At 46.1% G+C, this 26,763-nt stretch overlaps 2 protein-coding genes across 6 annotated transcripts in view; one reads left to right on the top strand and one right to left on the bottom strand.

The window, feature by feature from the left end:
- The window catches only part of sema3c (sema domain, immunoglobulin domain (Ig), short basic domain, secreted, (semaphorin) 3C), a 28,139-nt gene extending 8,496 nt beyond the window's left edge, over positions 1-19,643 (top strand). For 2 of the 5 annotated variants that reach the window (XM_061806997.1, XM_061806996.1), the window contains exons 3-18: positions 6,214-6,374; positions 7,036-7,098; positions 9,857-9,976; positions 10,198-10,288; positions 10,814-10,933; positions 11,010-11,152; positions 11,235-11,349; positions 12,171-12,240; positions 13,565-13,709; positions 13,937-14,159; positions 14,451-14,539; positions 15,628-15,669; positions 15,738-15,895; positions 16,716-16,783; positions 17,215-17,345; positions 18,966-19,643. In XM_061806997.1, the coding sequence (XP_061662981.1) occupies positions 6,214-6,374; positions 7,036-7,098; positions 9,857-9,976; positions 10,198-10,288; positions 10,814-10,933; positions 11,010-11,152; positions 11,235-11,349; positions 12,171-12,240; positions 13,565-13,709; positions 13,937-14,159; positions 14,451-14,539; positions 15,628-15,669; positions 15,738-15,895; positions 16,716-16,783; positions 17,215-17,345; positions 18,966-19,367 (2,141 nt within the window). In that variant the 3' untranslated portion in view covers positions 19,368-19,643. Of the gene's footprint in view, positions 1-3,456; positions 3,535-5,399; positions 5,669-6,213; positions 6,375-7,035; positions 7,099-7,886; positions 8,636-9,856; positions 9,977-10,197; positions 10,289-10,813; positions 10,934-11,009; positions 11,153-11,234; positions 11,350-12,170; positions 12,241-13,564; positions 13,710-13,936; positions 14,160-14,450; positions 14,540-15,627; positions 15,670-15,737; positions 15,896-16,715; positions 16,784-17,214; positions 17,346-18,965 lie in introns of those variants that run through there. The other 3 variants (XM_061806999.1, XM_061806998.1, XM_061807001.1) reach the window with 3 other exon arrangements.
- Positions 19,644-19,675: 32 nt separating this feature from the next.
- On the bottom strand, positions 19,676-25,949 carry cd36 (CD36 molecule (thrombospondin receptor)). Its single transcript, XM_061806995.1, has 12 exons — positions 25,270-25,949; positions 24,960-25,120; positions 24,738-24,882; positions 23,668-23,823; positions 23,237-23,328; positions 23,109-23,158; positions 22,970-23,039; positions 22,711-22,898; positions 22,525-22,643; positions 22,014-22,087; positions 21,877-21,931; positions 19,676-21,807 (listed from the first exon to the last, which is right to left on the bottom strand). Exons 1-12 carry the CDS (start codon positions 25,393-25,395, stop codon positions 21,631-21,633), a joined length of 1,413 nt encoding a protein of 470 aa, XP_061662979.1. The 5' UTR covers positions 25,396-25,949; the 3' UTR covers positions 19,676-21,630.
- Between the last annotated feature and the right edge of the window lie 814 nt (positions 25,950-26,763).

Genomic DNA, 26,763 nt, shown 5'->3' with positions numbered 1-26,763 from the left:
AAGGTCGAAAGGCTAGCGCCGACCGGTCCAAGCTCTGGACCTTCGCGTCGTCTTGTTTCTGGTTTGCACCTGAGCCGTCTACAAACGGTGGACAGTCACAAAGCCGACATCGTGCGATGACCGAGTTGGGCCGAAGATGTCGACGAGTGTTTGCGTGTCGTCCCGTCGGAATTCTGCGGGATGCGCCAGCCCGGATTTGACCAAATTTAGGCTGCGGTGTTTGATCCCGCTGCTGTAACACCGCAACCGTTCCAACACAATTTATTCAGGCCTTAATAATTAGTTAATTCATATTTTGAAAAAAAACAAAACATTGAATGATAATCCGTCCATCACATCATCATCTTGTTTATATTGAATTTGTGTCGTCCTTGCAGTTGAGGGTTTGTATCTCCAACTGGTGCTTTGGCAGATGTTTGACAGCTTTTAAAGGATTTTTTTTTTTTTTTTTTTATGTGGCCAGAAATTATTTTTTTAATCAGGAAGTGGTAGAAATGACATTCAATTTATTATGGAGATTTCCAAATCTTATGGAACAAATTACACTCGTTTTCACAGTCTCCTGGCTGTATTGCTGGGGTAACCCCCCCCCCCCCTCCCTCCCCACTCGCACATAAAAGTGTTACGGCTCGACTTTACGACTGGGGTCGGATTAAAAGCAGAAGAAAAAACAAAACAAAAGTCGTTTCCGCGAAGCCAAATTGAATCGCCACGCGGCAAAACGGCGAAGGGAGCAAACGGCGGACCTCGGCGACATCGTCGCAAGAGTTGCACTTGAGATTTTTCACGTCCCCCTTGTGACTTGTAAACATATCCGGTCTGAAAAGCCACTCAGCCGCGTCGCCCGCAAGGGGGGAGGGGTGGCCTGGTTCCGAAGGGACGGGGGGGCGACCGGTCGACTCGGGTGCTAATTGAGGTACATCGGGAATACAAACTCGCCGGCTCGCTGGCTTCGTGTTTCAGCTCCGAGTTGGAATCCTACCTAACACCTTAGCGGGCCGGTTCAGAACGCAGACGTCAGTTCTGGATAACATCGAACGTGGGGGGGGGGGGGTTACGCTCCGGGCCTCACTTACTGTAAGAGCCCCGGAATCTTCCATGTAAAACCAACCGACGCGCACGTAGCGTGCATAATTACGCATTCTGTTTGGGGTTTTACGAATAAGGAAAATAGCCCTTTAAAATAATCGACGTTACAAAAACAGAGATTTAATTAAATAAAACATAAGGCAGTAATTTGATTTTGTTCAATTTTTTTTTATTTATTTTTTTTTGCTTCAGCTCAATGGACGTCGTGCTGCTCCTCCCATCTGGAGGCAGTATAATATGGACGACATGGATGGAATTGCTAGTCAGCCCCAAATTGTTTTAGTTTATCGAAAAATCATAATTCTGAACTGGTCTTTCCATTTCTAACCACAGCTCAAGAATCGAAGAAAATCTCAAGACGATAAATGGCAAATTCTCGTTTGATTTAAAGGGACCGATTTAAAGGGATTCCCATTTTTGGGACATCTGCTCGTCGGCAGCTGGCGGCGAACATCAAGCGCGATGTTCGTTGAAGGAGACGTCTTGTCGTGACAGTGCTGTAGGTTCACCCCCCCCCCCTCCCCCACCCCGGGAATGACATCCATGTCCAAGGCCAGTGGAACGCCGACGCCAAACTTCCCGGGTGGTCTCCCTTAACGGCCAAGACGTTTACTGTCAAACTGTCTGTCGGGCCAGAAAATGCGTCTAAATGAAACTCCCCAACTCACTTCAACGTAGTTCCTTGAGACCACAGCGCCGCCAGAAGCACTAGTTTTGTCCAAATTAAACTCCCCTGCTCACTCCAACATAGTTCCTTGTCGCCGAGATGTCATTTGCTGTCTCGCTAATCCAGTCCGAGGCTTTAAGGAACTCCCAAGAAGCAAAAACTTCTTTTATGGACTTCCCGACGCTTCAAAGCGGTTGTTTACCATCTGAGGCGCGCTTGGCCGTACGATCACCCAAACATGTTTGGAATCCTCCCGTTAAAATGTTTTAACAGACTTTAGGACGGAGTACTTGCGATGTCTCCGCAATAAAAGCTCGCTTCCTGTTTTTCTACGAGACCACAGAATATTCTCGTTCTGCCGTTTGAGAATTTTTGGGCCTCTGGAAAGTACACAATAAATTCCTCCAAAAATATTTCAAGTTTGGGGAGTGATCAATATATGTGTAGTTTTTACATTTCAAATAACTTTCTGAACATTTTTTTTTCCCCAATAATTACTACCGTAATTTCTGGCCTATAAGATGTGACTTTCAAGCCTGCGCTTTATTCGGTGATGCGGCTAATTTGTGCATTTTTTTGTGAGACCGGTGGAATAAATGTGCCGAGGAAGTGACTTTTAACGGTCCGGCCCTGTTAGCGCTGCGCTAGCACTAGCGTTAAACTCGCTGTGTACCGTTTTTTTTTTTTTTTTTGTAAATATCTTTCAGTATATATTTTGTTTCAATGTCGGCACTTGCGGCTTCTACACGCCTAACGGTATTACGTCCTTTACAAATGTACTGGGTGAGGCTTATAACCAGGTGCGCTCTATAGGCCGGGAATTACGGCGTGTGTATACAATTTTTTCAAGTGCATTTATATTTAAATGTGCTATTGAGTTAATAATTCAATCTCACGACTGGTCCTCCCAAAGGATTCCTCAATTTTCAAAAGCGTGTCTTGTGACACGTGACTTACGGCTTCTGATTGGCTGGAACGACTTCACAGCCTCTCAGTGCATTTGTTTGTGCATAAAGTTCATTTTAATGTTTTGGAATCTAAATTTCATCCAAAGTCGCTGTCGTAATAAACAACATAATCAACAGATCTGCGCTGTTAAATTTTGAATATGTGGAAGTGGTTTTGGGGGTGGGGGTGGGGGGGGGGGGGGAGTGTCCAACAAAAGATTCTTTTATGCGAGCACAACCCCAAACACAGGCGGTGTTGAACTCGTCCTTTCCGCTCACCCCGCAGGATCGGATCCTCTCGGATTTTATTATCGCGGCATTTCGGCGGGGGGGGGGGGGGGGGGGGGGGGTCAAAGTCCCACCTGCCCGCATGCATAATAGAAAAGCCGCCAACTGCCAGACGCTCGTGGCCTACTTCCTCCTGATTTGTTCTGTTTTTCCCGCTTGGCACGGACGGACTCCTCGCGTGATCCAGACGCGCTTGACTCGTGGAACGACACGTGGGGGCGGCGAAGTGGTCGCGTTGCACGCCACGAAACGCAAAACAACAACAACGGAAAAAAAAACTTGTTGTCCGGCCAGAGAATGCGGGGAAACATACGGCGGGTGGAGTGTCGGCGCGCCGCTCGATGACACCAGAACCGACGTGTTCGGCTGGCGTCCAGGGAGTCCCCGCCCCCGCCCCCCCCCTCCCGGGGCAATTTCCACCAGCCCCCCCCCACCCGTGGGACAAGACGCGCCCACTCGTGGAATGTTTTGAAAGGAACTGAAAAGTCCGATGTTGAGAAGCCAACGAAGACACCAATGGGAGGGATGATCGGCATATTTTGAGTATTTTAACATTTCACAACATAACGTTAGCCTGCTCGCATAAGTTCCCGTCTATTTTATTTGATTTTTTTTACGTGTTCTCACAATATTCATTAAAAACCGTATTGAGCTTAATATACCGTAATTTCCGGCCTACGAGCCGCAGCTTTTTTCACACGCTTTCAACCCTTGGGTTTATGCTGTGATGCGGCGCTGGCGTTAGCGCGCCTGGTTCCAAGCCTCGGTACACAGAAAGCGTTTAACGCTAGCTAGCTAGCTAGCCAGCTAGAGGCTTATAACCAGGTGCGCTCTTGTAAGTCGGGAATTACGGTATACACACACGTTTATGTACGTGCAGCAGGACCCAAATGGCCGACAAACTGGACACAGACACCCCTCATACCCTTTAAAATGATTTACTTCCCGCACATGGAGAACGTTCCACACGGAGCGTTCAAATTACGGCCTGCGTGCCCATTTTGGCGCGGCTCGCTCGACGATAACCACAAACGGCAAATTTCGGTTTGACTGGCATCCCGTTTGGGCCTCGGGTTGATTTGCGTCTTTCCCCTGCGGCTTTTATGGCCCGACGGACAGAGCTCGACATCCTCGAGCAATCCTTGCCATGTTTGCCCGACCGTGGACAGGAAAATGTGCGGAAAAACGAGGTAACGCGGGCAGTGTCGGAGATGAAACGGTGACTTGGCAGAATTCTCCCTCCTGCGTGTTTCCAATTAAGCGAGGCTTGCTCACGCCCTGGCACGGCCGAGCCTCTTTTAATGCAACGATAATATTCGCCTCATCTGTTTGAGGTTAATGTGGCGTCTGACGGTGGATGAGGGGGACGGGGGGGTGACTTTGCTTTTCGTTTGAAAAACGCGTAAAGGAGAAGAACAACTATTTATCTTGCGTCTTCGGTGACGTGCGAGTTCTTCCACGGCGGTGCAAACGACGAACAATTCCGGGCCGATCTTCGGCGTCTCTTGTTTACAAAACCTGCTTCTGATCGAGGCTCATTTGGCCGAATTCTCTTTTTGGGGTTTTTGTTGGAAGTTTGAGCCTTGTATTTTGCGGCTTGAAACCAAAATTGTCCACTTCCTGTTGGATTTGCGGGCATGTATCCTTAAGACGATTTTTTTGATAGCGACAAACTTTCATGTTGTGAAGTGAAACTGGCTTCGTTTTCAAATCATACCTTGGAAATGGTCGATTTGAGTCCAAAATACCGTCATTCCCGGCCTACGGAGCGCACCTGGTTGTAAGCCTCGGTAGACAGAGTGTGACTTTCGGCTTGTCCCGTTAGGGGTCGCCAGAGCGTGTCATCTTAGATGAACGCAGATTTGTTTGGCACAGTTTTACGCCGGATGCCCTTCCTGACGCAACTCCTCTGCATTTAGCTGGGGAGGCTTATAACCAGGTGCGCTAACGCTAGCGCCGCACTAACGCTAGCGCCACATCACCGCCTAAACCGCAGTGTTGAAAGCGTGAGAAAAACGTTGCAGCTTGTAGCCCGGAAATTACGGTGGCCGCTTTAAAGCAAGATGGGAGACTTTTTGGATTTGGTTTCTTGTGCCTTTGTTGTGGGTCTCCTGATGCTGTCCGTGCCTAACAAATGTTTACGTTGCAAAGTAAATCAGAATTCAGGGGGAGGAACTTTCCGAAAATTCCGATGCGCGCTACAAACAAACACCAAACAAAGTAGCTAGACCTGGTGGGTGCGGAGTTGTGGGAAAACGGGGCTGACTTCCAACTTTTTCCTCCTCAAACGACCACCGAGCCACCGTTGCGGCCACTTCGACATAAAACAAAAAGGTGACTTCAGTCGAAAGGGCGTCGGTTGCGCATGAGGGCCTCCGTATGCGATGCTCTCAGCGCTCCGATTGAAGAAGTCATGAATATTCACGACGCAGGCGGCTGAAGAGCGCTTTATCTCCCGAGCCAATAGGCTGGAAATAGCGGCTGTGGGAATGTTTACTCGGCGTGTGGACAATGGCCGCTTTTTAATGAGCGCCACAGACTTTTTCCCTCCTGTAACTTTGCTAAAACACAGCCGCGGAGTCACCGTAATGAACTCATCTGGAAGGAAATCCAAATAAAAAGCTGCTTTTTTTCTGGAGTCGGATCAAACGGAGGTCTTAAACCCACAGGTGGACAGGTGACCGATGTTTAAAGAGTTCTGGGATGGTTCCGCTTTTGTACCCTTGACGTTTGCTGATAAAGAAGTACCCAGAATATTTTTTTAAGTCCTGGAAAAGTTCCAAACTGTTACCTTGGAGTCCAATAATTAGTTGAAGTGGGTTTTTTTTTGTGCCTTTGGGACAAATATTAGCCCCAATAATACCACTTATTGAAAAGAATTCTTGGTAGTACTTCAAGGCTCAATCTTAGGTACCCTTGACTGCGGTATGGAAACATTCCTTGTACCGTTTTTGGTCCTGGAAAAGGTCCTTACAAACTTTTACCAGGGAGTCCAGTAATTAGTACTTAAAGATAGGAATAGTCTCCCCTTTCTATTTATTTATTCAAATTTAGGGACTGCATACAGTCCGTGGAGGGCATCCACACAAGATTTCATTTTTTTCTAGAAACTCAAATCACTGTTGAGTAGATTTTTTTTTTTTTTTTGTCTCTTACTTTCAAGTCGTTCATTTCAACAATGATTTCTTGCCGATTTGGCGGCTCGCCCCCTTCCCAACTCAGAGCTGCTGGGCGCCGGCTCGCTGGACTACTACGCCCTGTCGGACAAGCCCATGGACTACCGCATCCTGCACGTGGATGAGGACCAAGACCGGATGTACGTGGGCTGCAAGGACCACGTGCTCTCCATGGACATCAACAACATCACGCGCGGCGTGCAAAAGGTTCGCTTGTTGAGCATATTTTTTTTTTATTATTAATCGAGAGTTCTTAGTATATTTTGAAATTCATTTGTACTATTTATTCTGGATTATGATTTGTCCACATTTTTGCATTCTACTGTTTAGTGTATTTGATGCCTTTTTTTAAAATAGATTAGAATTTCATTCTGTTAATAATTCAATTTTATTTAATAAACATTTGTAGTACATTTTATTTTCTAGGATTAATTTGTATTTGTTGTCCATACTTGACCGCCGTGATCAACAGGGGCTTCTTTCTGAAATCAGTATTTTGTTTACGTAGTCCCGCCTCCCCCTGGCGTCAAAAATGCTAACGGCCTCCACGTCGACAAGCATTCGGGGGTCCAAAGGTGGCGTCGGCGCGCTCGGGCGCTTCGCCGGGGGAGCGCTCGACGCGCGTAATTGGCAGCACGGGGCGCATAAACAGATGGCAAAACATTTAGTTCCTCGCCACCCACGTCCATTTTTCTACCGCGTAAATTGCGCGATGCAATCCTCAACGCGCCGCTCCCCGCCCCCACCTCCACTCCCGTGTTCACCCTTTAATTTCGTTCAAAGCCCCCATTTGCATATTCATGGCCGTCTGTTGCGAGGGATGGTTTTGGTTTTTCCGGCGCTAATTGGCCCCTTCGCTGTTTTGCAGGTGTTTTGGCCCGCGTCGACGAGCAAGATTGAGGAATGTCAAATGGCGGGAAAAGACCCCACGGTAAATAAACGCGCTCGTTCACGTCATGTCGCTGAGCTAGCGCGGTGCACGCTGCTCACGGGAAGCCGTCGGGGATATTGAGGGAGATTTCCAAATGAATTTAAGAGCCTTTACGTGCAGAAATGTTACCAGAAAGACGAAAATCTTTTACTTTCTATTATAAAGGAAAACGATATTTGTCCGATGTACAATAAGATCAGATTTGCTCGATTTAAGGTCGGATTACAGTGTTAGGTGCTGCCCTCTATTGGTTTGGAGTGTGGCGTGCATAAAACACGTCTGTCAAAAATAATAAAAACGTCCATCCATTTTCTTAGCCGCTTATCCTCACAAAGGTCGCGGGGAGTGCTGCAGCCTATCTCAGCTGTCAACGGGCAGGAGGCAGGGTACACCCTGAACTGGTCGCCGGGCAATCACACCTTGGGGCAATTTTAGAGTGTACAATTAATGGTTCATGTTTTGGGGATGTGGGAGCCCACCCGGAGAAAATCCACGCAGGCCACTGGGAGAACGTGCAAACTCCACGGGATCGAACGCAGGTCCTCTGAACTGTGAGGCCAACGCTTTACTAGCTGACCAAACGTGCCGCACTCATAAAAACATTACATTTTAAAATTGTTTTAATTGTGCTCGGCTATTATGTTATCAGTTATATCATATTTTTTTTCTACAATGCTTTTTCTCATTTTTTTCCTTTTTTTTTTTTAATTTTTATTAGAGTAAAATGTCCAAATGTTGAAGCAATTATAAGATTTAGATTTCAATCTCAGCATGGCAATATCTCCGTTCAGCTGTTGTCGGGGTTTTATCTCTCTCTCTCTCTGAGCACTTGAGGACTTTGCCCCCGAGACTTCCTTCCTTTCTGGTCCGCCATCTGCCGGCGCCGTACCGGGTCCGTCCACATGTGGCCGGCGGCAGATGTCCTCGGGGTCATTTCGGCGAGGCGTGGGAGGCCTTCCGGGGGGGGGATCAAAGCATCCAGAAAGCCAAGATTAATTGAATCCCCGCGTTAAAGATCACGAAGATCCTCGTCCGTCTGCGCCGAGCCGAAATTGGCTCCAAAGCGCAGAGGAAAAGTTGTGCGACGATTAAATGAGGCGACGCGGCTTCATTTTTCTGCGCTGCGCCCGTCCGTCATCCGCCGCGTGACTGCAGCTGGACTCGGTAGAAGCGCTCGCGAGTGCAGACGCGCTGCCGCAAATATTTGGCGCGGCGCGGAGACGCTCTGGATCGCAGCTTCCCCCTTAATCCCCTGGTTTTTTTTTTCACGCGCTCCGCCCGCCTTCTCGTTTTTCAGCCTTCACTTTTTCCATATCCGACCGCCGGAATATTCGACTTGGCTCGTCGTCCTCGGGATTCTTCACCCCGCACGCACGACTTTGTGATACGAGGCCTGCGCTTCTCTGATAAACCGAAGTGGACCTCGGATGAGTTGGAATGCGGCTCCGGGAGGCACATTTCTCAAAACACTTCCAGTGGGCCAGGAAAATGACACGTCCAAAACACCAAATCGTAAAAAAACCATCAGATGATCGACGTGAGGCAACCGAGAATGGTTGCTTGTTTTAGGATTTATTTTCATTTAATTGGATAAACACGCAGCCTCTAATGAAATACAATTTCCTACAAAAAGTGACAACATGTCGGAGTTGTTTTCTTGAAAAAGTACATCGAGTTTTTCTGAGATGTAGAGTCGCTCGGTTGATTTTTTTTTTTTTTTTTTTCCCTTTATTTATTTATTTTTTATTTCAGATAAGAGCGCTGTATGTGAACTTAACTAACTCCACGACAGGCAGCAGTTTTTCCAGAGGCTTCAAAAAAAAAAAAAAAAAAAAGTTGAGAATCACACGTTTTGTTTTTAAACAACCGCCCGGCTTTCTGATTATCGTCATGCCAACAAAACGCCATTAAAGGCCTTCAAAAAAATGACAATAATCTGTGTGCCGCTACAGATAGTTGGAGCAACACACGAAATCATCACAGGAGTACTTTCTTTATCTTCCCCAAAGAACAACTCATTTTTACTGAAGGAGTCAGTTGTGAAACTGTTCTTGGTGTCTGTCTGTGTGTTATACTGCCCCCAGGTGGCCAAGACGCTCACACTTTTCAGGGGGTTTAAACCCGTTCATGGGCACGGTGGTAATTTTTTGCCTTATTGAGATAAAAGTCTCCTAACGGGCCACAATCATGGAAATAACACTTTTTTTTTTTTTTCGGGCAAAAAGATGTACCCTCTCGCGCGCAGGGACGGTTATGTTATCATTTCTGTGAAGTGGTACATACTGGGGATATGTTTATTAATTCATTCTTATTCTAGAACGACATTTCCGCATTAATAACACTGATGGGATTTGCATTTTGACGAGAAATTTTGTTGCATACTGACCTTTGTGTACTTGAGGCAGCCATGTTGGGTCAGGAAGGAAAGGGAAATAACGCCGTGCTAACTTTGGCCGATCAGTTATCCTCCCCTGATAGCAAATTATGGCTTCGGATTAAAACACTTCAATATTTTGGATATACCGAAGGATATAACGCGTGAAAATCAGGATGTCCCAAAAACGGGACGCTGCCCACGAATGGGTTTTAATCGCGAATATTACGAATTTCATGGGATGGTGTAACTCAGCTTCTTGGATGCAGACTTAATAAGGTTTTATTATTTTTATGTATTCATATGCTGCATGCATTTTTAGATTTTTAAATTCTCTGTAGTTTTTGTGCGATCTCCTGCTAAACGTTGCTGTTTTCTCGCCAGCACGGCTGCGGCAACTTCGTGCGGGTGGTGCAGCCGTACAACCGGACCCACCTCTTCATGTGCGGCAGCGGCGCCTACAGCCCCGTGTGCGTCTACGTCAACAGGGGGCGCCGCCCCGAGGTGAGCGCGAGGGCCGACCGCTCCGCTCGCCCCCTCCCCCCCCGGAGACGGCAGATGGGCTGGCCGGCTGGTTACCCTGGCGACCGTGCAAGGGGGGGATTTGGGGGCTCAAAGAGAAGATTTTGATTTGTTACGCAGATTTATTTCAAGAAAAAAAACAAAAAAAAAAGCAGCTGTAGCAGTCATTTGTGTGATTATTTATGGTCTCCCCTTTGCAACAGGAACAAATATTTCACGTTGACTCAAAGTCTGAGTCCGGAAAAGGGCGTTGCTCCTTCAACCCGCGGGTCAACACCGTGTCCCTCATGCTCAGTAGGTCGCCACCCCCACGACACACACTTGGGCCGTCCTTCCATCCTCCTTTTTATTTTTTTATGTAGTCAAAAATTATTTTGAATGCTATAAAGATTAAAATGGAATAATTCATCTTGAATTAATTAATCTAATTTATTTGAATTCCATCCATCTCTTACGGCTTATCTCGGAATTATTTTTTTTCTCTCTATTTCATTTGATTTTGTAATTTATTTTTAAAAAGTCATCTATACAGTTTTACAATATATATATATATTTTTTTAATTTGATGTGCATTTGTATGTTTACAAATGATTTTATTTGTTTAATTTTTGTACTTTTTAATGATTTTTCATGTGACACCCAATTTAGATGTAATGAATGTGCTCCAATTGTTTACTTTTTCGATTTTTTTTTTTTTTTTTCCATTTTATGTCCTCCATTTATTTTCTAGCCTTTTATTTCCTATTTATCTTTTTTCTCCATCTACATATTGTGATTGTGTTGTTTTTTTTTTTTTTTTTTTTTTTTTTTTTTTTTAAGATCAAGAACTGTTCTCCGGGATGTACATCGACTTCATGGGGACGGACGCGGCCATCTTCCGCAGCCTGACCAAGAGGAACGCCGTGCGCACCGACCAGCACAACTCCAAGTGGCTCAGCGGTACGCCGGGCGGGACGCCTCGCGTCCGAACCGAAGCGGCTTGATTGATTTTCATCCGCTGCGCTGTCTGAATCAGAGCCCGTCTTCGTGGACGCCCACCTGATCCCGGACGGGTCGGACCCCGACGACGCCAAAGCGTACTTCTTCTTCCGCGAGAGGCTGACGGACAACAGCGGCAACACCAGGAACATCCACACGGTGGTGGCGCGCGTCTGTCCCGTAAGTGGCGCCGTCGAGACTTCCTTGGCGCCGATTTTCGTCCGCCGAAACGTTTGTCGTCCTTCTCGCCGGCTTTTTGCAGAACGACATCGGAGGCCAGCGGAGTCTGGTCAACAAGTGGACCACCTTCCTCAAGGCCAGGATGGTCTGCTCCGTTCTGGAGGAGGACGGCACCGAGACGCACTTTGACGAGCTCGGTGAGTCAGACGGAATCACAAAAAAACAAACAAAGACGACAATTTACTTTCGCCATATTTTTTTTTTGACAGCGTAATTGCTTTTTTTTCCCCCAAAAACAATGCAAAAGTATTTTTGTTTTAAATGTCCAAGTTTGACTTCAGCAATTATGCCATCAGGAAATGATTTGTATTGTTGTTCATGATGTTTTGAATTTCACCCCCTTTTTTTTTTTTTTTTTTTTGTAATCTGATACATGTCATTTTATTATTTAAATATTTATTTTATGCACTTTTCATGTTTTCTACTGTGCGTGATGAACCCATAAATGTTCATCATTTTAGAAATGCCATTTCCTTTTTAAGTAATTTTATTTCTAAACCTTTTTAAATACATTCCTTTTTTTAATCTCTATACAAACATTTTGTTCGTTGTATTCAACATTTGATCATTTTCTTTCTCTTTATCATACTTTTAGATATTTTTTTTCTTTTTCAGTTTTCATTTTTGTCACAAAAAACTCTACTTTTTTTTCCCTAATTTATCCATTTTATTTTCTATGTGAGTAATATTTTTTTCAAATTGTTTTCACTGCATTTAGTTTTTGGAATTTTCATTACATTTTTTTCATTATTTATTTGTTTTGCAGATATATGATTTTTGATATATATATATGTATTTTTTTTTTTTTTTTGGTTAAATCTTTTTGGTTTTGGAGCACAGCACTTACGCTCGCGACGGCTTTTAAACATCTTGGATCTTCCTTTGAACGCACGAACGCGTCACGCCAATTTTTTTGTCCAACTGTCCGCAAGACGCCTTTTTGTTTTCCTTGGCACAGAAAGCGTCTTTCTGCTGGAAAGCGAGCATCCCAAAGGCCTGCTGCTCTTCGGAGTCTTCACGTCCACGAGGTAAAAGACGACACTCGCGCTCCAAGCTACTTTTTGAGCTCAACGCCCGCATTATTGTAACTTTCCGATGGTTTTCCGAAATATCATTTTGCCATCATTTCAGCTAATTTCCTTCGCAACTTTGTCCGTATCGTTAATTCACAAAAATCACCAAAGCGTTTCGGTACTGTGTGTAAAAAAAAATGTTGCGGGATTTTATGTCATTTGGTCACTTTGGCTTATATTGGCGCTTTCCAAAAATGACGTTGGGTTTTTTTAACATCGTTTTAGAGATTAAAGAAAACTGAGGTTGACGTTTAAGAGTTTTGAACGCCTCCTAATTTCTTTCAAGTGTATTCTAACGCAAATGATCTTCTCCAGATGTGTTCCATAAAATGCATATCCTGTTCGACGTTTTCACCAAAAAAATACAAGTGTTTATGAATTAAAGTCTGCGAACTTTGACCTAGTTTCTCCCGCCTGCAAAACGACCCGTTTGGTGCGCCGACCTCTGACGTCACAAAATCTGGGATGGGCTGTTTCGGAACGACCACAAGCTTGGGAGTCTTTTGTATTCACGTCGAAGGAAAAACCCGTTCGATTCGAGAATTCCTCAGTGATTGTAAGCTCAAACCAATCCGTATGATTTTTATTTTATTATTATGATTATATTATTACTTATTTGTGAAAACATACCAACCTAGACTACGTTGTCGGCTTCTGTGCAATAATTAGCATTTTCCACGCAAAGTAGTTGCCGCGCACCAAATCACGAAATACACGGCGTTTGCACGATTTCAAAACAAGACCGAAAACTTCGTATATTCATTCAGAATATCGAAACCTTTACGATGCAGCGGTTTATGACGAACTGAACCAAAAAAGAACTTCACAAAGGCGTCCCAGTGGATATTTCCAACATGCTCGTATTCTTCACCGTCTTCGTGGGACCCTTCAGAATAATGTTCATCGCTCGAATTATCGGATAATTCCTCAGCAATTCCTGACAGCGTTTTCCTACGGGATCCACGTTGTTGTCACAACGTCCTGCGTCACGCCCCTGATCGGTTGTTTCCGCCATGTTTCCGTCTTTTTCCCGGCAAATCCTGCAGCGTGTGAGCATTCGTTGCGAATAATCGAAAAATACAAATCGTTCCTTCATAGCGGATTGAACATTCGTATTCAGCGTGAAAAGTGTATAACATTAGCAAAAAGGTGCATCGGGGTCCTTCCATTCCCTTTAAAAAGGGTTATTGAGGGAATTAAAGCTAAACCGTCCCCTCCCTGCGGAATCCTGCCGTGACCTGCTCCCTTTTTGTGTTGTTGTTGGTTTTCTTTTGTCCAGTTCGGTCTTCAAAGGCTCGGCGGTGTGCGTGTACAACATGGCCGACGTCCTCACCGTCTTCAACGGGCCCTTCGCGCACCGGGACGGGCCCAACTTCCAGTGGGTGGCCTTCCAGGGACGCATCCCGTTCCCCAGGCCCGGAACGGTCAGATTCCAAATTTGGAGAAGCTTTTTTTTTTTTTTTTTTCTTTCCCTCTGCGGATGTTTTGCGGCGCTCGGTGCACGCCGACGCAACATTGCATGAGATTTTCAAGTTTTTGATGCAAGTTGTCTGTCGTTTTTTTTTTTGTACAATTTCCGATTGGATTGTCACGAGACCGCTTTAAAAACGCGGACTTTTGTCAAAATGCGGGTTTTCCCCCCGTTTTCCAGTGCCCCGGCGGAGCCTTCACGCCGGACATCCACACCACCAAAGAATTCCCGGACGACGTGGTCAACTTCGTGCGCAACCACCCGGTCATGTTCAATCCCATCTACCCGGCGGGCAGGAAACCCCTGGTGGTCCGAACCGGCGCCGACTACAAATACACGGCGGTGGCAGTGGACCAGGTGGCGGCCGCCGACGGGAATTACCAAGTCCTCTTCCTGGGAACCGGTAGGAACTAGCGACACGCGCCCACATCTGACGTCGATATTTGTCCTCGTTAATGGCGTCTTACGACGATAAATATGAAAATGGAATCGTGTCCTGTTTTTGTTATCGGCGTATGGAAGAGAATATTTGACAGGCGAGACTCGGTTTGATTTTGTTTCTTCGGGCCGCATCGTTGACGAGCGGCCAGCTCCCGATGGCGCGCGTCAGCGCGCTTCGGCTTTCCGAGGTCGCTCGCTGTTCTTATCGAGCGTCCGGGGGGCGTATTTGCTAACGCGGTTCTGGTTTCCGCAGACAAAGGAAGCGTCCAGAAGGTGATCGCCCTGCCCACCAATCAGTCCCTGCATAAAGATCTCATCCTGGAGGAGCTGCAAGTCTTCAAGGTCTGCCGCCGTCGATGCTGCCTTGTTTTTCTTCCTGCTTTCTCCGCCCCCGCCAAATGAAAGACAGGCAGGCAGGCTGGCAGAAGGAAAGGAGAGGAAAGGAAAGGAAAGGAAAGGAAAGGAAAGGAAAGGAAAGGAAAGGAAAGGAAAGGAAAGGAAAGGAAAGGAAAGGAAAGGAAAGGAGAGGAGAGGAAAGGAGATCTTGCGCAGTGCTGAGCGTTGTGAGGCGACGGCAAACGTGCCGCCGTTTAATCTCTAAAAGTTCGCCGTTTGCAAAGTGTTGGACGCGGCCCGACGACGTTCCCCAAACTCGCCCGTTGTTGCCCCAAAGGCGTCGCGACGCGTTTTAGCACAACTGCTCGCATTTTGGGAATGGCGTCATCGTACTTTGAGGAGTGATGCTCGTTGCTGATGCTCTGAAAACAAAAAAAAAAGTCCTACATTTACGATATGATAGTGACATTTTTACTGACTAAGGTTATAATAAATGATCAGCTTTGATTTTTTTTTTTTTTTTTTTTTTTTAGAAAAGTGGGTGTAAAACAGTGGGAGACAAAATGTCATTAAAATAGTTTTGAATTTTTAGATTAAAAAAAGTTCTGTTTTATGCAAAATGTCATTTTAAAAAAATCTGATTTTGAGTTTTTCATATTTTTTGAAGAACAAGTTCTATTCTATTCTAAAAAATCAGAGAAGTCAAGAATTGATTGTATTTTGGGGCATACATTATAGTAATAATGGCTTTTTTAAAAATAGATAATTTAATTCACATTAGGTTGACTTTTTTTTTTTTTCTCAACAAATTTTTTTCTCATAAAACTACAACTTTTTCTTTTGGGGGGGGGGGAATACTTTTTTTCCATTTTCCACGGATCTTTCCTTTTTTTTTTTTTTTTTTTTTTTAATTTTTTTTTTTTGCTGCACTTTTGGAATGTGAACTTTGCGTGTCTGGCCCGCAGCCGCTTGTCCTACTTTTGAAACCGCATCACGTCTTCGTCAGCGTCTAAAATAAATGTTCAACGTGCGTGTCATTTCAACATTGTTTTTGTTTATGTTTTTGTTTGTTTTTTTTTTTTTTTTTTCACAAGAACCAAGCTCCGGTGACCGACTTGAGAATCTCCTCCAAAAAAGTAAGTGTTGGACCCGCCGCCTGGCCTCCGCATCCGGCCACGCGCTCACAGCCGTCTTGTGCCGGCAGCAACAACTGTACGTGAGCTCGGAGGCGGGCGTGTCGCAGTTGTCGCTGCACCGCTGCCACGCGTACGGCTCGGCCTGCGCCGACTGCTGCCTGGCCCGAGATCCGTACTGCGCCTGGGACGGCCTCAGCTGCTCGCGCTTCTACCCCAGCGGCAAACGGTAGCCCCGAAACTTTTTCTACTTTCAAATGCGTTTCTTTTTTTTTTTTTTTTTTTTTTCTCGATTATGATCCGAATCCTTCAGCGCACTCGCAGGATTGACGACCTCAAATTGAACGCAGGAGCCGGATCGGGAATTGGACTCGACAAAAACTAAAAATACATTGCGTGATATCATGTAATGCAGTACTTGTACTTGTATTCATTTTTTGGTTTTACAGTTGTCAGTAATTATTTGTTGTTGTTCAGCATATCATTTGCAAAATCTTGAAAACATTATTAGTGACACGTATGGAAATAATAGAAAATTCAATTATCATATTCAGATCTTTATTAATTGAACAGGTGTGTGTGCGCGTGTAATGGTACTATAAATGAAAACTCGTGATAATGACTCAAATAGAACATTCCATGGTAATGTTTTGAAAGAATTAAATTACTTTCTGTAATATTATACTGGCTGCAAAATGATAAGCTAATAACGTTGAAAAAATGCAACAATGATTTTATAAACATTTAAAGAAACCGTTAATGATTACATCCATGTACACATTGATAAGGTTATTGCAGTTGCAGCTGTATTTTGGTTACCTCACTCGGTGACATGAGCAGGCTGGTCATAAACAGTTTAGTGCTAATCTCGTTGATTCTCTGATCAATCTCTGATAAGTTTATGTTCACGACGGCAGGCGCGTGTTTGTCCATTTCTTGGCCACGATCCGACAACGAGATAAAAATGCAGATGATAAAAGCAGAACGTTTGAGTCGCGGCGTTTTGAGTTTCGGCTCGGACGGGGGGCTGAAGTGTGTTCTGCTTTCAGGAGGAGCAGGAGGCAGGATGTCATGCATGGAAATCCTCTCACGCAGTGCAGAGGCTTCAATCTCAAAGGTAACTTGCATTGAGCCTTGCGGAGCTCCTCATCAAGTCCTCACGTCACCGGTATCCTATGAGTATTAAAAGTCAGAAAAATATTACATTGAAGCCATGTTACTGAAAGAACTCTACGGTGGAATAGTTTTAGATTTAAAGATTTTTTTTTTCAGAATTAAGTCTGAATAACCTTTTATGTCCTTGAGAATTAAATTCTGAATTTTCTAAAATTGTGTATTTTTAATATTCAGAGCTTCAAGCAAAAAAAAAAAAAAAATGCTAAATTGAAGTCATGTTTTTTTCCAAAATTTTACATCTGAAAGCAGAACCTTTTGGAGAAAAAAGTTGCAATATTGCTAGTTTTGAGTTTGTTTTTTTGTTCACAAAAGTGATGTTGAAAAGGAGGAAAAACATTTTTTCACGTTTTTTTTATTTTCGGGGCGCATCAGCCTACAGGAACGCAGCGGAGATGACGCAATACGGCGTGAGGAACAACACCACCTTCCTGGAGTGCCTGCCCAAGCCCCCGCAGGCGTCCATCCGCTGGCTCATCCACAGGGACGGCGACAGGCGCAAGGAGGTCAGTGGGGGTGAGGGGGTCACCCCGGCGGCCAATCGCGGCACTTTCATACCGAGCGAGGTTTTGCGCCCTTCCTCAATTTATCACGGCAAATAAGTCAAAGCAAGACCTGACACGTTTGTTTCATCATCGACGTGGGGAGGGGGGTCATAATTAAAGCAGCCCCACATTTGGCACACGTTTAGCATCTTACCCCTAAATTTTTCCATTTTTAGTGACGTTAAATTTTGGATTTTTCACTTTCAATATTTTGTGATCAAATCAGATATTATTTAGACGCGCTCAACCCATCAAGAACAACTGTTAAAAAGTCTTTACGGGGGGTGGGGTGGGCAAATTGCAATTGTAATACTAAACAGCTGCTCGTTTGAAGTTCAATTTATGAATTTACGGGGAGAGGATTGGAATAAATAGCATCAAAAATATTTTTGGACAAGAATTCCACAACTCCGCTTTTAATCTCTGGGGGGAAAAAAAATCTGATTTAAGTTGAAAATTGAAGATTTTTAAAAACTTTTGTGGTGAAAAGTTTGTCCAATGATTAAACCTCCAAAAATGAAAAACTTCAATTATTATATGAAATCGTCATTAAACTTTTCTCATCCATTCCCTTAATTTTTATATTTTTAATCTCTGGGGGGAAAAAAAAAAAACAGATTTAAGTTGAAAATTGAAGATTTTTAAAAAAATTTGTGGTGAAAGTTTTGTCCAGTAATTAAAGCTCCAGAAATGAATAAGAAAATGGAAAACTTAATTATTATATTAAATCGTCATTACACTTTTCTCATCCGTTCCCTTAATTTTTATATTTTTAATATTTGGGGGGGGTGGATCAGATTTAAATTGAAAATTGAAGATTTTTAAAAAATTTTGTGGTGAAAAGTTTGTCCAATGATTAAACCTCCAAAAATGAATAAGAAAATGGAAAACTTCAATTATTATATGAAATCGTCATTAAACTTTTCTCACCCATTCCCTTAATTTTTATATTTTTAATTTCTGGGGGGGAAAAAATCAGATTGAAGTTGAAAATTGAAGATTTTTTAAAAAATTTGTGGTGAAAAGTTTGTCCAGTGATTAAACCTCCAAAAATGAATAAGAAAATGGAAAACTTCAATTATAATATTAAATCGTCATTACACTTTTCTCATCCGTTCCCTTAATTTTTATATTTTTAATATCTGGGGGGGGTGGATCAGATTTAAATTGAAAATTGAAGATTTTTAAAAAAATTTTGTGGTGAAAAATTTGTTCAATGATTAAACCTCCAAAAATGAATAAGAAAATGGAAAACTTACATTATAATATTAAATCGTCATTACACTTTTCTCATCCAGCCCCTTCATTTTTTTTTTTTGAATGAAAAATGCAATTGTGAAGAATTCTTTATTTTGTTACTGCAAGCATAATAATTTTTTCGTATAACGTCCGTCGATTGGACTTTTCGCCCGGCGAGCCCCCCCCCCCGTTTGGGCGCTCTTGCGCCACCCCCCATCTCGAAATGTGCATGAGAAACTGCGAAGGATTCCCGGCGGTCTCCCAGCATTCATTCGCGGTCCTCCTTTAAGACGGCTTTTTTTTTTTTTTTTTACCCCCCCCCCTCCCCGTGCGGACCCCCAGGTGAAGCCGAGCGAGCGCGTGCTGTCCACGGACCACGGCCTGCTCATCCGCTCGGCCCAGCCCTCGGACCAGGGCCTCTACTACTGCCTGACCACCGAGAACGGCTTCAAGCGCACCGTGGCCAAGATCCGGCTGCGGGTGCTGAACGCCGCCGGAGCGTCGGGCGAAAGGGGGCGCTGGGCGTGGCCGCGGTCGCCGAGCCCCGGGGGGCCGCCGGAGGCCGACGGCCTGGCCGTGCGGCGCTTCTGCGAGGAGAGGAAGGAAAGGAAGGAGGTCCAGGAGCGGCAGAAGAGCCTTTGGCAACCGCCGCCGGGGCCTCTCAGGGGAGACCTGGCCAAGCTCAAGCCCCTGCTGGATCGCAGGAGGAGCCGCAACCGGCGGAATCAGCTCCCGGAGGACTAACTCCGCGACACGGACCGGCCGGCTCGTAGCGCCGGGAGACAGCCGCCAAAACGCAAAACCCGACCATCGGCGTGGATCCTTTTTTTATGCCGTGTCGGGAGGAAAGGGGAAGACGGAAGACGGAAGACGGATGCATGCTTGACTCTTTTAGTGCCGAACCAGCATTTCCAAGTCTGCCTAGCGACCGGGCTCAAAATTCTCATATTTATTTCTGTGACGCACGCTCATGGATTGGTATGTACCGACTTGCACGCAAAGTGGAGCACGTGGGGGTTATTGGGGGGGTGGGGGGGGGGGTCCTCGGACTGTCCGGGTCCATCAGAGAGAGTTTTCCAAGGAAAAACCGCAAAAGACACATTTTGTCGAGATGAAAAGTCGTACTTCAAGAAGTGAATTTGACAAAAAAAAAAAATACACAATCGATGCGTTTAAAATAGAGCACAAAAATGTTTTTTTTTTTTTTTAATTTGGACTCTTTTCGGGTAATAATGCAACTTTATTCCTGCACCGATTTGAGATGTCTGCGATGTTGCGTCAGAGTCATAACAAATCTTTGAATTGGCTAAGGTTCAAGTACGAAGGCATAATTATCCAGTCCCAATATTTTGGTATTGACGTTTTTTTTTTTTTTTTTAAATGAGGGGACCTAATAATTTATTGCAAATTATCGACCCGACTCCCAGAGGGGGTCCGGGGACCCCCGTTTGAGAAAATGCCCGTCGGGTTGTGAATAGCTCATGTAGATAAAGATGACGTTTTATCTTATTTAATGCAGATGTGCGCTTTGTCCGCGTAAATACGACCGGATCTGCAACTCGCAGAGCCTCCATTCGAAGGTTTTATTTTTGGAATTTTCGTTTTTGCAGACCATTCATTCATGTCGATAAAAGCGAAAATGCGCTTCGTTTCGAGCCTGGCGTCCCCTTTTTATTTATTCGTGGAAGCGATGGCCTGAATAAATGTTTATCTGAGACTGTGCTTCTGAACGCCGCAAGCTAAGCTAATATGCTAACGTTTGCATCCGTTCACATGAATTAGGCTAGCAGATCCCCTTTATGAATTCGAATTGCCACCACTGGAGCTTGGATGTTGTTCCATTAGCTTCGCGGAAGCTAAGCTAATATGCTCACGTTTGCATCCGTTCACATGAATTAGGCTAGCAGATTCCCTTTATGAATTCGAATTGCCACCACTGGAGCTTGGATGTTGTTCCATTAGCTTCGCGCAAGCTAAGCTAATATGCTCACGTTTGCATCCGTTCACATGAATTAGGCTAGCAGATCCCCTTTATGAATTCGAATTGCCACCACTCGAGCTTGGATGTTGTTCCATTAGCTTCGCGCAAGCTAAGCTAATATGCTAACGTTTGCATCCGTTCACATGAATTGGGCTAGCAGATTCCCTTTATGAATTCGAATTGCCACCACTGGAGCTTGGATGTTGTTCCATTAGATTCGCGGAAGCTAAGCTAATATGCTAACTTTTGCATCCGTTCACATGAATTAGGCTAGCAGATTCCCTTTATGAATTCGACTTGCCACCACTCGAGCTTGGCTGTAGTTCCATTTGCTCCACGCAAGCTAACGGACATTAGCATCGGGCATGAAAACCTCTCCGTCTAATATTGAAATTATTTCACACAAACTCAATCAGAACCTTTATTCGTAGTACTGTAACCAGGATAACATTTCTGATGCCGTTTGTACCGACTAAGCTAGCCTTAGCTAGTTTTAGTTTCCTCGGCGGCATTTTCAATGCTACCGTGGAGTCTGAAAGTCTTCCATTTGAATGTGAATCCACTTTTCTATTCTTTCTGGTCACGTTTGTGACCCGGTCGCAAATCCGGCCGGCGTTTGACACTTTGCTTAGTCGGCGTTCTGTCGTGCAATTCGCACCGGACAAATCAAAAAGGTTTTTTGTTGTTGTTGTTGTTTGTTTGGGGGTTTTATTGCGAAGCACTTTGGCACAATAAAGCCGCATCCTACGGCCGAATAATCCCCTTGCACTTGATGTTATTTATGGTGAAAAAGGAATGAAGCTGGACTTGTGCTTTTATTCCTTTGAAGCATCACAAACACAAACCGACAGCATTGGCATGTAGCGCGTGACGTAGCCTTGAAATAGCTCGTTTAAAGAAGGCCCAAAATCCCTGATTGATTGAATTAAAGTGACACTACTCCAGTGGAGTTTGCAAAAATCACAGTCTCGATATCAAAAGGAAACGGGACATTATAAATAATTAGTTCGTATCAAAATAGCAGCATCAGACAGTCTGCGACTTGTCGTCGCTGCACCTGATGGTGATGGACAAGACCAGGCACAGGCCAAAGACGGCCAGGCCCGAGCCAAGCAGGACTTTCTGGACCACGTCCAGCATCTTGATCCGGTCCACCAGCTCCACCTTGAGCCGACCCGCAGTCTCGTCGTCCAGTACCGCCGTCTGATACCGGAACGTCGGCGGCGTCAAGAAAAAAGCCAGAAAGATTCTGTGCAGTGCTGGCAGTCTTACCTCGTTCATCCAGACCAGAGGGAAAATCGTGGTCTCGTTGACTTTCTTCAGCACCCTGCGCACAAACATGGCGTCGCTTGTTAGATGTGGCCACGCCAGAGACGGCGGTGTTCAAAATTCACCAAAATTTGACTTACGTGATGACTTTGGAGGGTCCGTACATCATGTTCACCTGGATTCTTTTGGCAAACCCGAGGGTAATCCCTGTTATCTGGTGGACAGACCATACACACGAGGTCGACTTTAAACCCGAAAAAGGGTACAAATTGGGTATCAGTTACTACCTTCACTCAGGGCTTCTACAAAATTGTCTCCTCAGAGGCAAAGCCAGTATTTAATCAACTGTGGCTGAGCCAGTCTTGAGTATCTGCCTAGTCCTGCCCATGGGGGGGCTGGAACATACCAGTCCCTTTGATTATTTTAGGTGGACGCCCGTTCCCGCAAAATCAAGCCCAGCGGGTGTCATTCTTGCGTCAATGACAATTGTTTTCAGGACAGCTGCAACGGAAGAGCTCTGTTGTCAGTCTTTTAGACCCCGTTACCAAGTTTCTGGGACGTGTAAGTGAGGAGAAAAGGGTTTCACTCACAATGTGAAAGGGCCCCACCGTTTTCTGTCAATGAAGACGTCAACACAAGAAGAAGTCTTACAGGTTCCACGTCCAGATAGGTGTTATGGTGCTCCTCGTTGGGGTCGATCCCCTTTATGGCCCGCTGCAGGGACGAACTGCCGTGAAGGAAGTGCGGCAAGGAGATGTAGATGGGTTGTCCTGCGTAGAGAAAGAAGCAAACTGATGAGAACCTGGCCAGAGAAAAGTCCTTCAGCCTCCCACTGACCGTCTTGACAGGAGCTGATGTCCAGCACTCCCGCCATGGTGCAGTTCTTGGTGGTCTTTGGATCCCGGCAGTAACAGTGGTTGTCGGGGTTGTCCACGGGCGAGGCGAGGGTGGACGGCAAGAGTCCGAAGCGGTACACCGGAATCTCCTTCAGGTCCATGGACCGCTCGTAGCTGGCTGACACCGACCTGCGGGACCCACAAGAGACCTGAGCCACCTCTAGCGGCCGTTGAGTTAGTTGCCGAGAGACTTAAATCACCTGCAGATGTCCGAGGAGAAAAAGAACAGAGGCTTTGTGGAGTCCACAAAGGGAGCAAAGTTAGAACCATCTGGAAAAACGACGTAAAGCCCAGTTAGAACACTGACAAAGCTTTTTTTTTTGTGGGGGGGACCCTCACCTGTCCCGTTGATCATGTTGCAGTACTTGTCGTCCCAGAAGCTCAGACTCCTTAAAAAACAAAACAAAAAAAAAACTGGAAGCTCCTTGAAGACTGAACATCGTCCCGTCAATTCTGGCGTCTCTCACCTGGATCCTCGCCACTTGTCGATCGTGCCCACTCTGCTGATGTTGGCCTCGCCGCTGTAGATGTTGTAGTAGCCGTCGAAGGTGCCGTTGTACTGGCGGACGGGATCCGTATTTCATCCCAGCAGTACAGCCAGCGAAAAATAGTTCAAGGAATATGACAGGGAACAAAATATTTAACTGCGCACAAGCAGTCGAACCAGAGCGCTAAAAACATTTGTGCCCAAAGTCGGACTGGGGAAAAAAAAGGTCTGAAGTTGCTTAAATATTACAGAACAATACTCAAATATGGGAATGAAACTAAAAATAATATTGGATAGAAAATACAACCAAAAAAATATTACATGGAACAAAACATCTCACACTATTTGACCCCCCAAAAAAATCCAAACACGAGCCGAAAATACACCGACGGAGTGTCGCGGGTGACTCACCGGTGCGAAAAGGCCCACGGTGGATTTCAACATGGGGTCTTTGTACCCCCACAGCAGCTCCCGGACGCTGCGTCGCTGAAACAAGGACGACTTGCTGGCCTTGATCATGGCCTCCAGGACCGGGTGCATCACTTTGGGAAGCTTCGAGTACGCCCCCTGACACGCGCCGAAAACATGGCACAGGACGCGTTTGCGTTTTGCCTTTGGACGAGACGAGCGCGCGCGCGGAGGCGATAAACGAAACCTTTTTATCAGCGTCGACGATCCGATTAGCGTAGCGCACGCTGACGCGCCAAGTTCAAACTCCTTATCAATATTATCAGCTGCCAGGAATTATGTAACCATCACTGACTACTAAACGCATCAGAGCTGCTTTTAGACCTTACGGTTCAGACTGAGAATTGAGATTAAAGGTCCACTGTCATGAAATGCACGATTTGTAAGATAGCTCTTTGTTCCTCCGTGTCAGCCAAATGTAACAAAAGATCCGCGCACGTACATCAGGGGTGCTAAAATGTGCGGATGTACCCATCGGACGGACGGCTTTGGTCGAGCTGGCTCATACATACTGTCTGGGAGTCTGTTAGAAGTGATCCGCATATCATCTAAATATGTTTCGAAACAAAACGATGGGGTAATATTTTGCCCCGGTCACTTCACTCGATTGTGAGGTGTTCCCTTCTTTGGGGAAAAAAAGCTTCCGTGTTGTCGGCGGTACGGCGTGTTTTCAATGACGTAATAAACCTACGTTCAAGGCAATATGGCTACCACGCGAATGTCGAATGAGACGTCCGTAACTTTGCGCACGGATGACGCGCGCGCCGCTCATATTTATTTTTTCGTATAGACATTGAACTGAATTATGTTATATGCATTTTGACACTGGACCTTTAAGGTTAGGTTTAGGCTCTGATTGACCGGTTTCGGTCTCATCTTCTGGGATTGATCCTTTCTCCAGGACAGGGATGATTAATCCGGTTAAATGTTTGGACTCCACACGGGCGACGGCAGAATATTTGACTTTCTCGGGGTGATTTATCACGGCGCAGCCGCGCAGTCGCTGCACTCACCGCCACGGCCAAATTCAGGGAGGTGACGTTGTCCTCTTCCGGTCCCGCCGACAAGGACTGCTCAAAGATGGCGCCTTGCGGAAGGAGGTAGGAGACGGTGTTGTTGGGGTTGAAGGTGATGTTCGCTTTGGGCAAGTATCTGGTGCTGAGAAGAGTTTGGGAGTCAGTGCACAAGAGGCCAGAATTAAGACAAGGTAGTCTGGTCAAGGACTCAAACCTTACTAGTAGGTGTAAGGTCCCTTCTCCGCCACCATCGGCACGGCACCTTCCTCGATCACCTCCCTGGCGTTTTGCACATCGAAGAACCAGAACTGCCTGTAGACCGCTCCCCCCGGCGACAGCCAGTTGTCGTACGCCGGCGTCCCGGGCGCGATGACGGCTTTCTAGATCCCCCGCACACGCCCCGATAGGCGAGGACTATTTTTAACCGGACTGACGCGCAGACGGCCGGTCGCTCACAGTTTTGTCAGCGCCTCGCAGAAACAATCAGACACAGACGACGCCCGGGGAGCCAGATCCGACCGCCCGTTACCTGTAAGACGGTTTCCTCGATGAGACCGTCCCCCAGCGGGATCAGGATGGCTCCCAGCAGGGCCAGCGCCGCACCGACGACGGCTCCGGCGATGAGCCCGCACCTCCTGTTCCAGCAGCAGCCCATGTCTCTCCGCGTTTGCGCCAGAAAAGAAGGCTGCGCGCCTCTCCGGGAACAACTCTTATATACGCCGGGCAAGGGTTGAACGGTCAGGCTGCCGGCGCTATCTGAGCAGGTGATAAACGCTCGGAAGGCTGACGAGCAATTTCCTGGCGGAGACGCCAACACCTCGCATGTGACACTGAGTAAACAATCCGGAGAACGTCGCCTCCAAATCCTCTTGCTTTGCCGCTTTCGTCTTTTTCTGCGTAAAACGCTCGATTGGGAGAGGGAAAAAAAAAATCCACGTTTTGTTTTGTTTGGTTTAATTTCACGGAGCGTGTCTGTTCAGGGTTCGTCCGATTGCGGCCGATCGGCGAGCGCGGTTTTGATGAGGTCCAATCCGGCAGCGGATGGCACCTCGCTGGGTGCATCGGCGCCAGGATGTGTGCCCTCTCGCCGCCACTGGAGGGCAGCGTCAATCACCGCCCGATGGGAACTGCCTGAGGGACCGTTTTTCCTGGTTTTGCCAGGTCCCTTCGTCCTCCCGCTGGGTTTCACGTTTCGAGTCGTTCCGCAACTTTTAACGCCGGTTTCCGAACGGTTCTCATCGAGGGCACTTTCCTAATTGGCACCTGGAAATTCGGGATTGGCCCCCACGCGGCTGCCTCGAACGAGCGCCGTTCATTTCAGGAACGGGTCCTTGGAGACGGTTTTATATCCGCTCTAATCAACCCCCCCCTTTTTTAAAATTGAAATATAAATGAAAATTGAAGATGTGGATCCTCTAATTTGCATGCAAAGGTGCAAGATAAGTAAAAGTGTACGGTAGTTTTTTGCGCTTCTGGGAATTGTTGTCCCACCACCAAACTTTGGACGCGCTGTTGACTTTGCCCCAGCGGCGGAATTATTTAGACCACAAACATTGACTAATGTACGGATGAACGTGGGGGGGGGGAGGGGGGTCTTTGGGGGGGGGGGGAGTCTGCCACAGCTTGTCGGCTTTGTTCCCACAAATCGTCGTATTATGCATCGCGTAGTAACGCTATAACGTAGGAACAGATGACGTGATGAAAAGCAGCCGGAAAACGTTGGCCTCACAGTTCTGAGGACCCGGGTTCAATTCCGGACCCACCTGTGTGGAGTTTGCACGTTCTCCCCGTGCCTGCGTGGGTTTCCTCCGGGTGGGCACTCCGGTTTCCTCCCACATCCCAAAAACATGCGACATTAAGTGGACACACTAAATTGCCCCTAGGTGTGATTGTGAGTCCGATTGGCTGGCGACCAGTTCAGGGTGTGCTCAGCCTCCTGGCCGTTGACAGCTGCGATAGGCTCCGACCCTTGTGAGGATAAGCGGCAAAGAAAATGGATGGGAAATATTCAAGGCAATTATGG

This window comes from Syngnathoides biaculeatus, chromosome 20, assembly GCF_019802595.1.
Source record: "Syngnathoides biaculeatus isolate LvHL_M chromosome 20, ASM1980259v1, whole genome shotgun sequence".
Taxonomy (NCBI): domain Eukaryota; kingdom Metazoa; phylum Chordata; class Actinopteri; order Syngnathiformes; family Syngnathidae; genus Syngnathoides; species Syngnathoides biaculeatus.
This window is presented reverse-complemented; position numbering and strand designations above follow the sequence as displayed.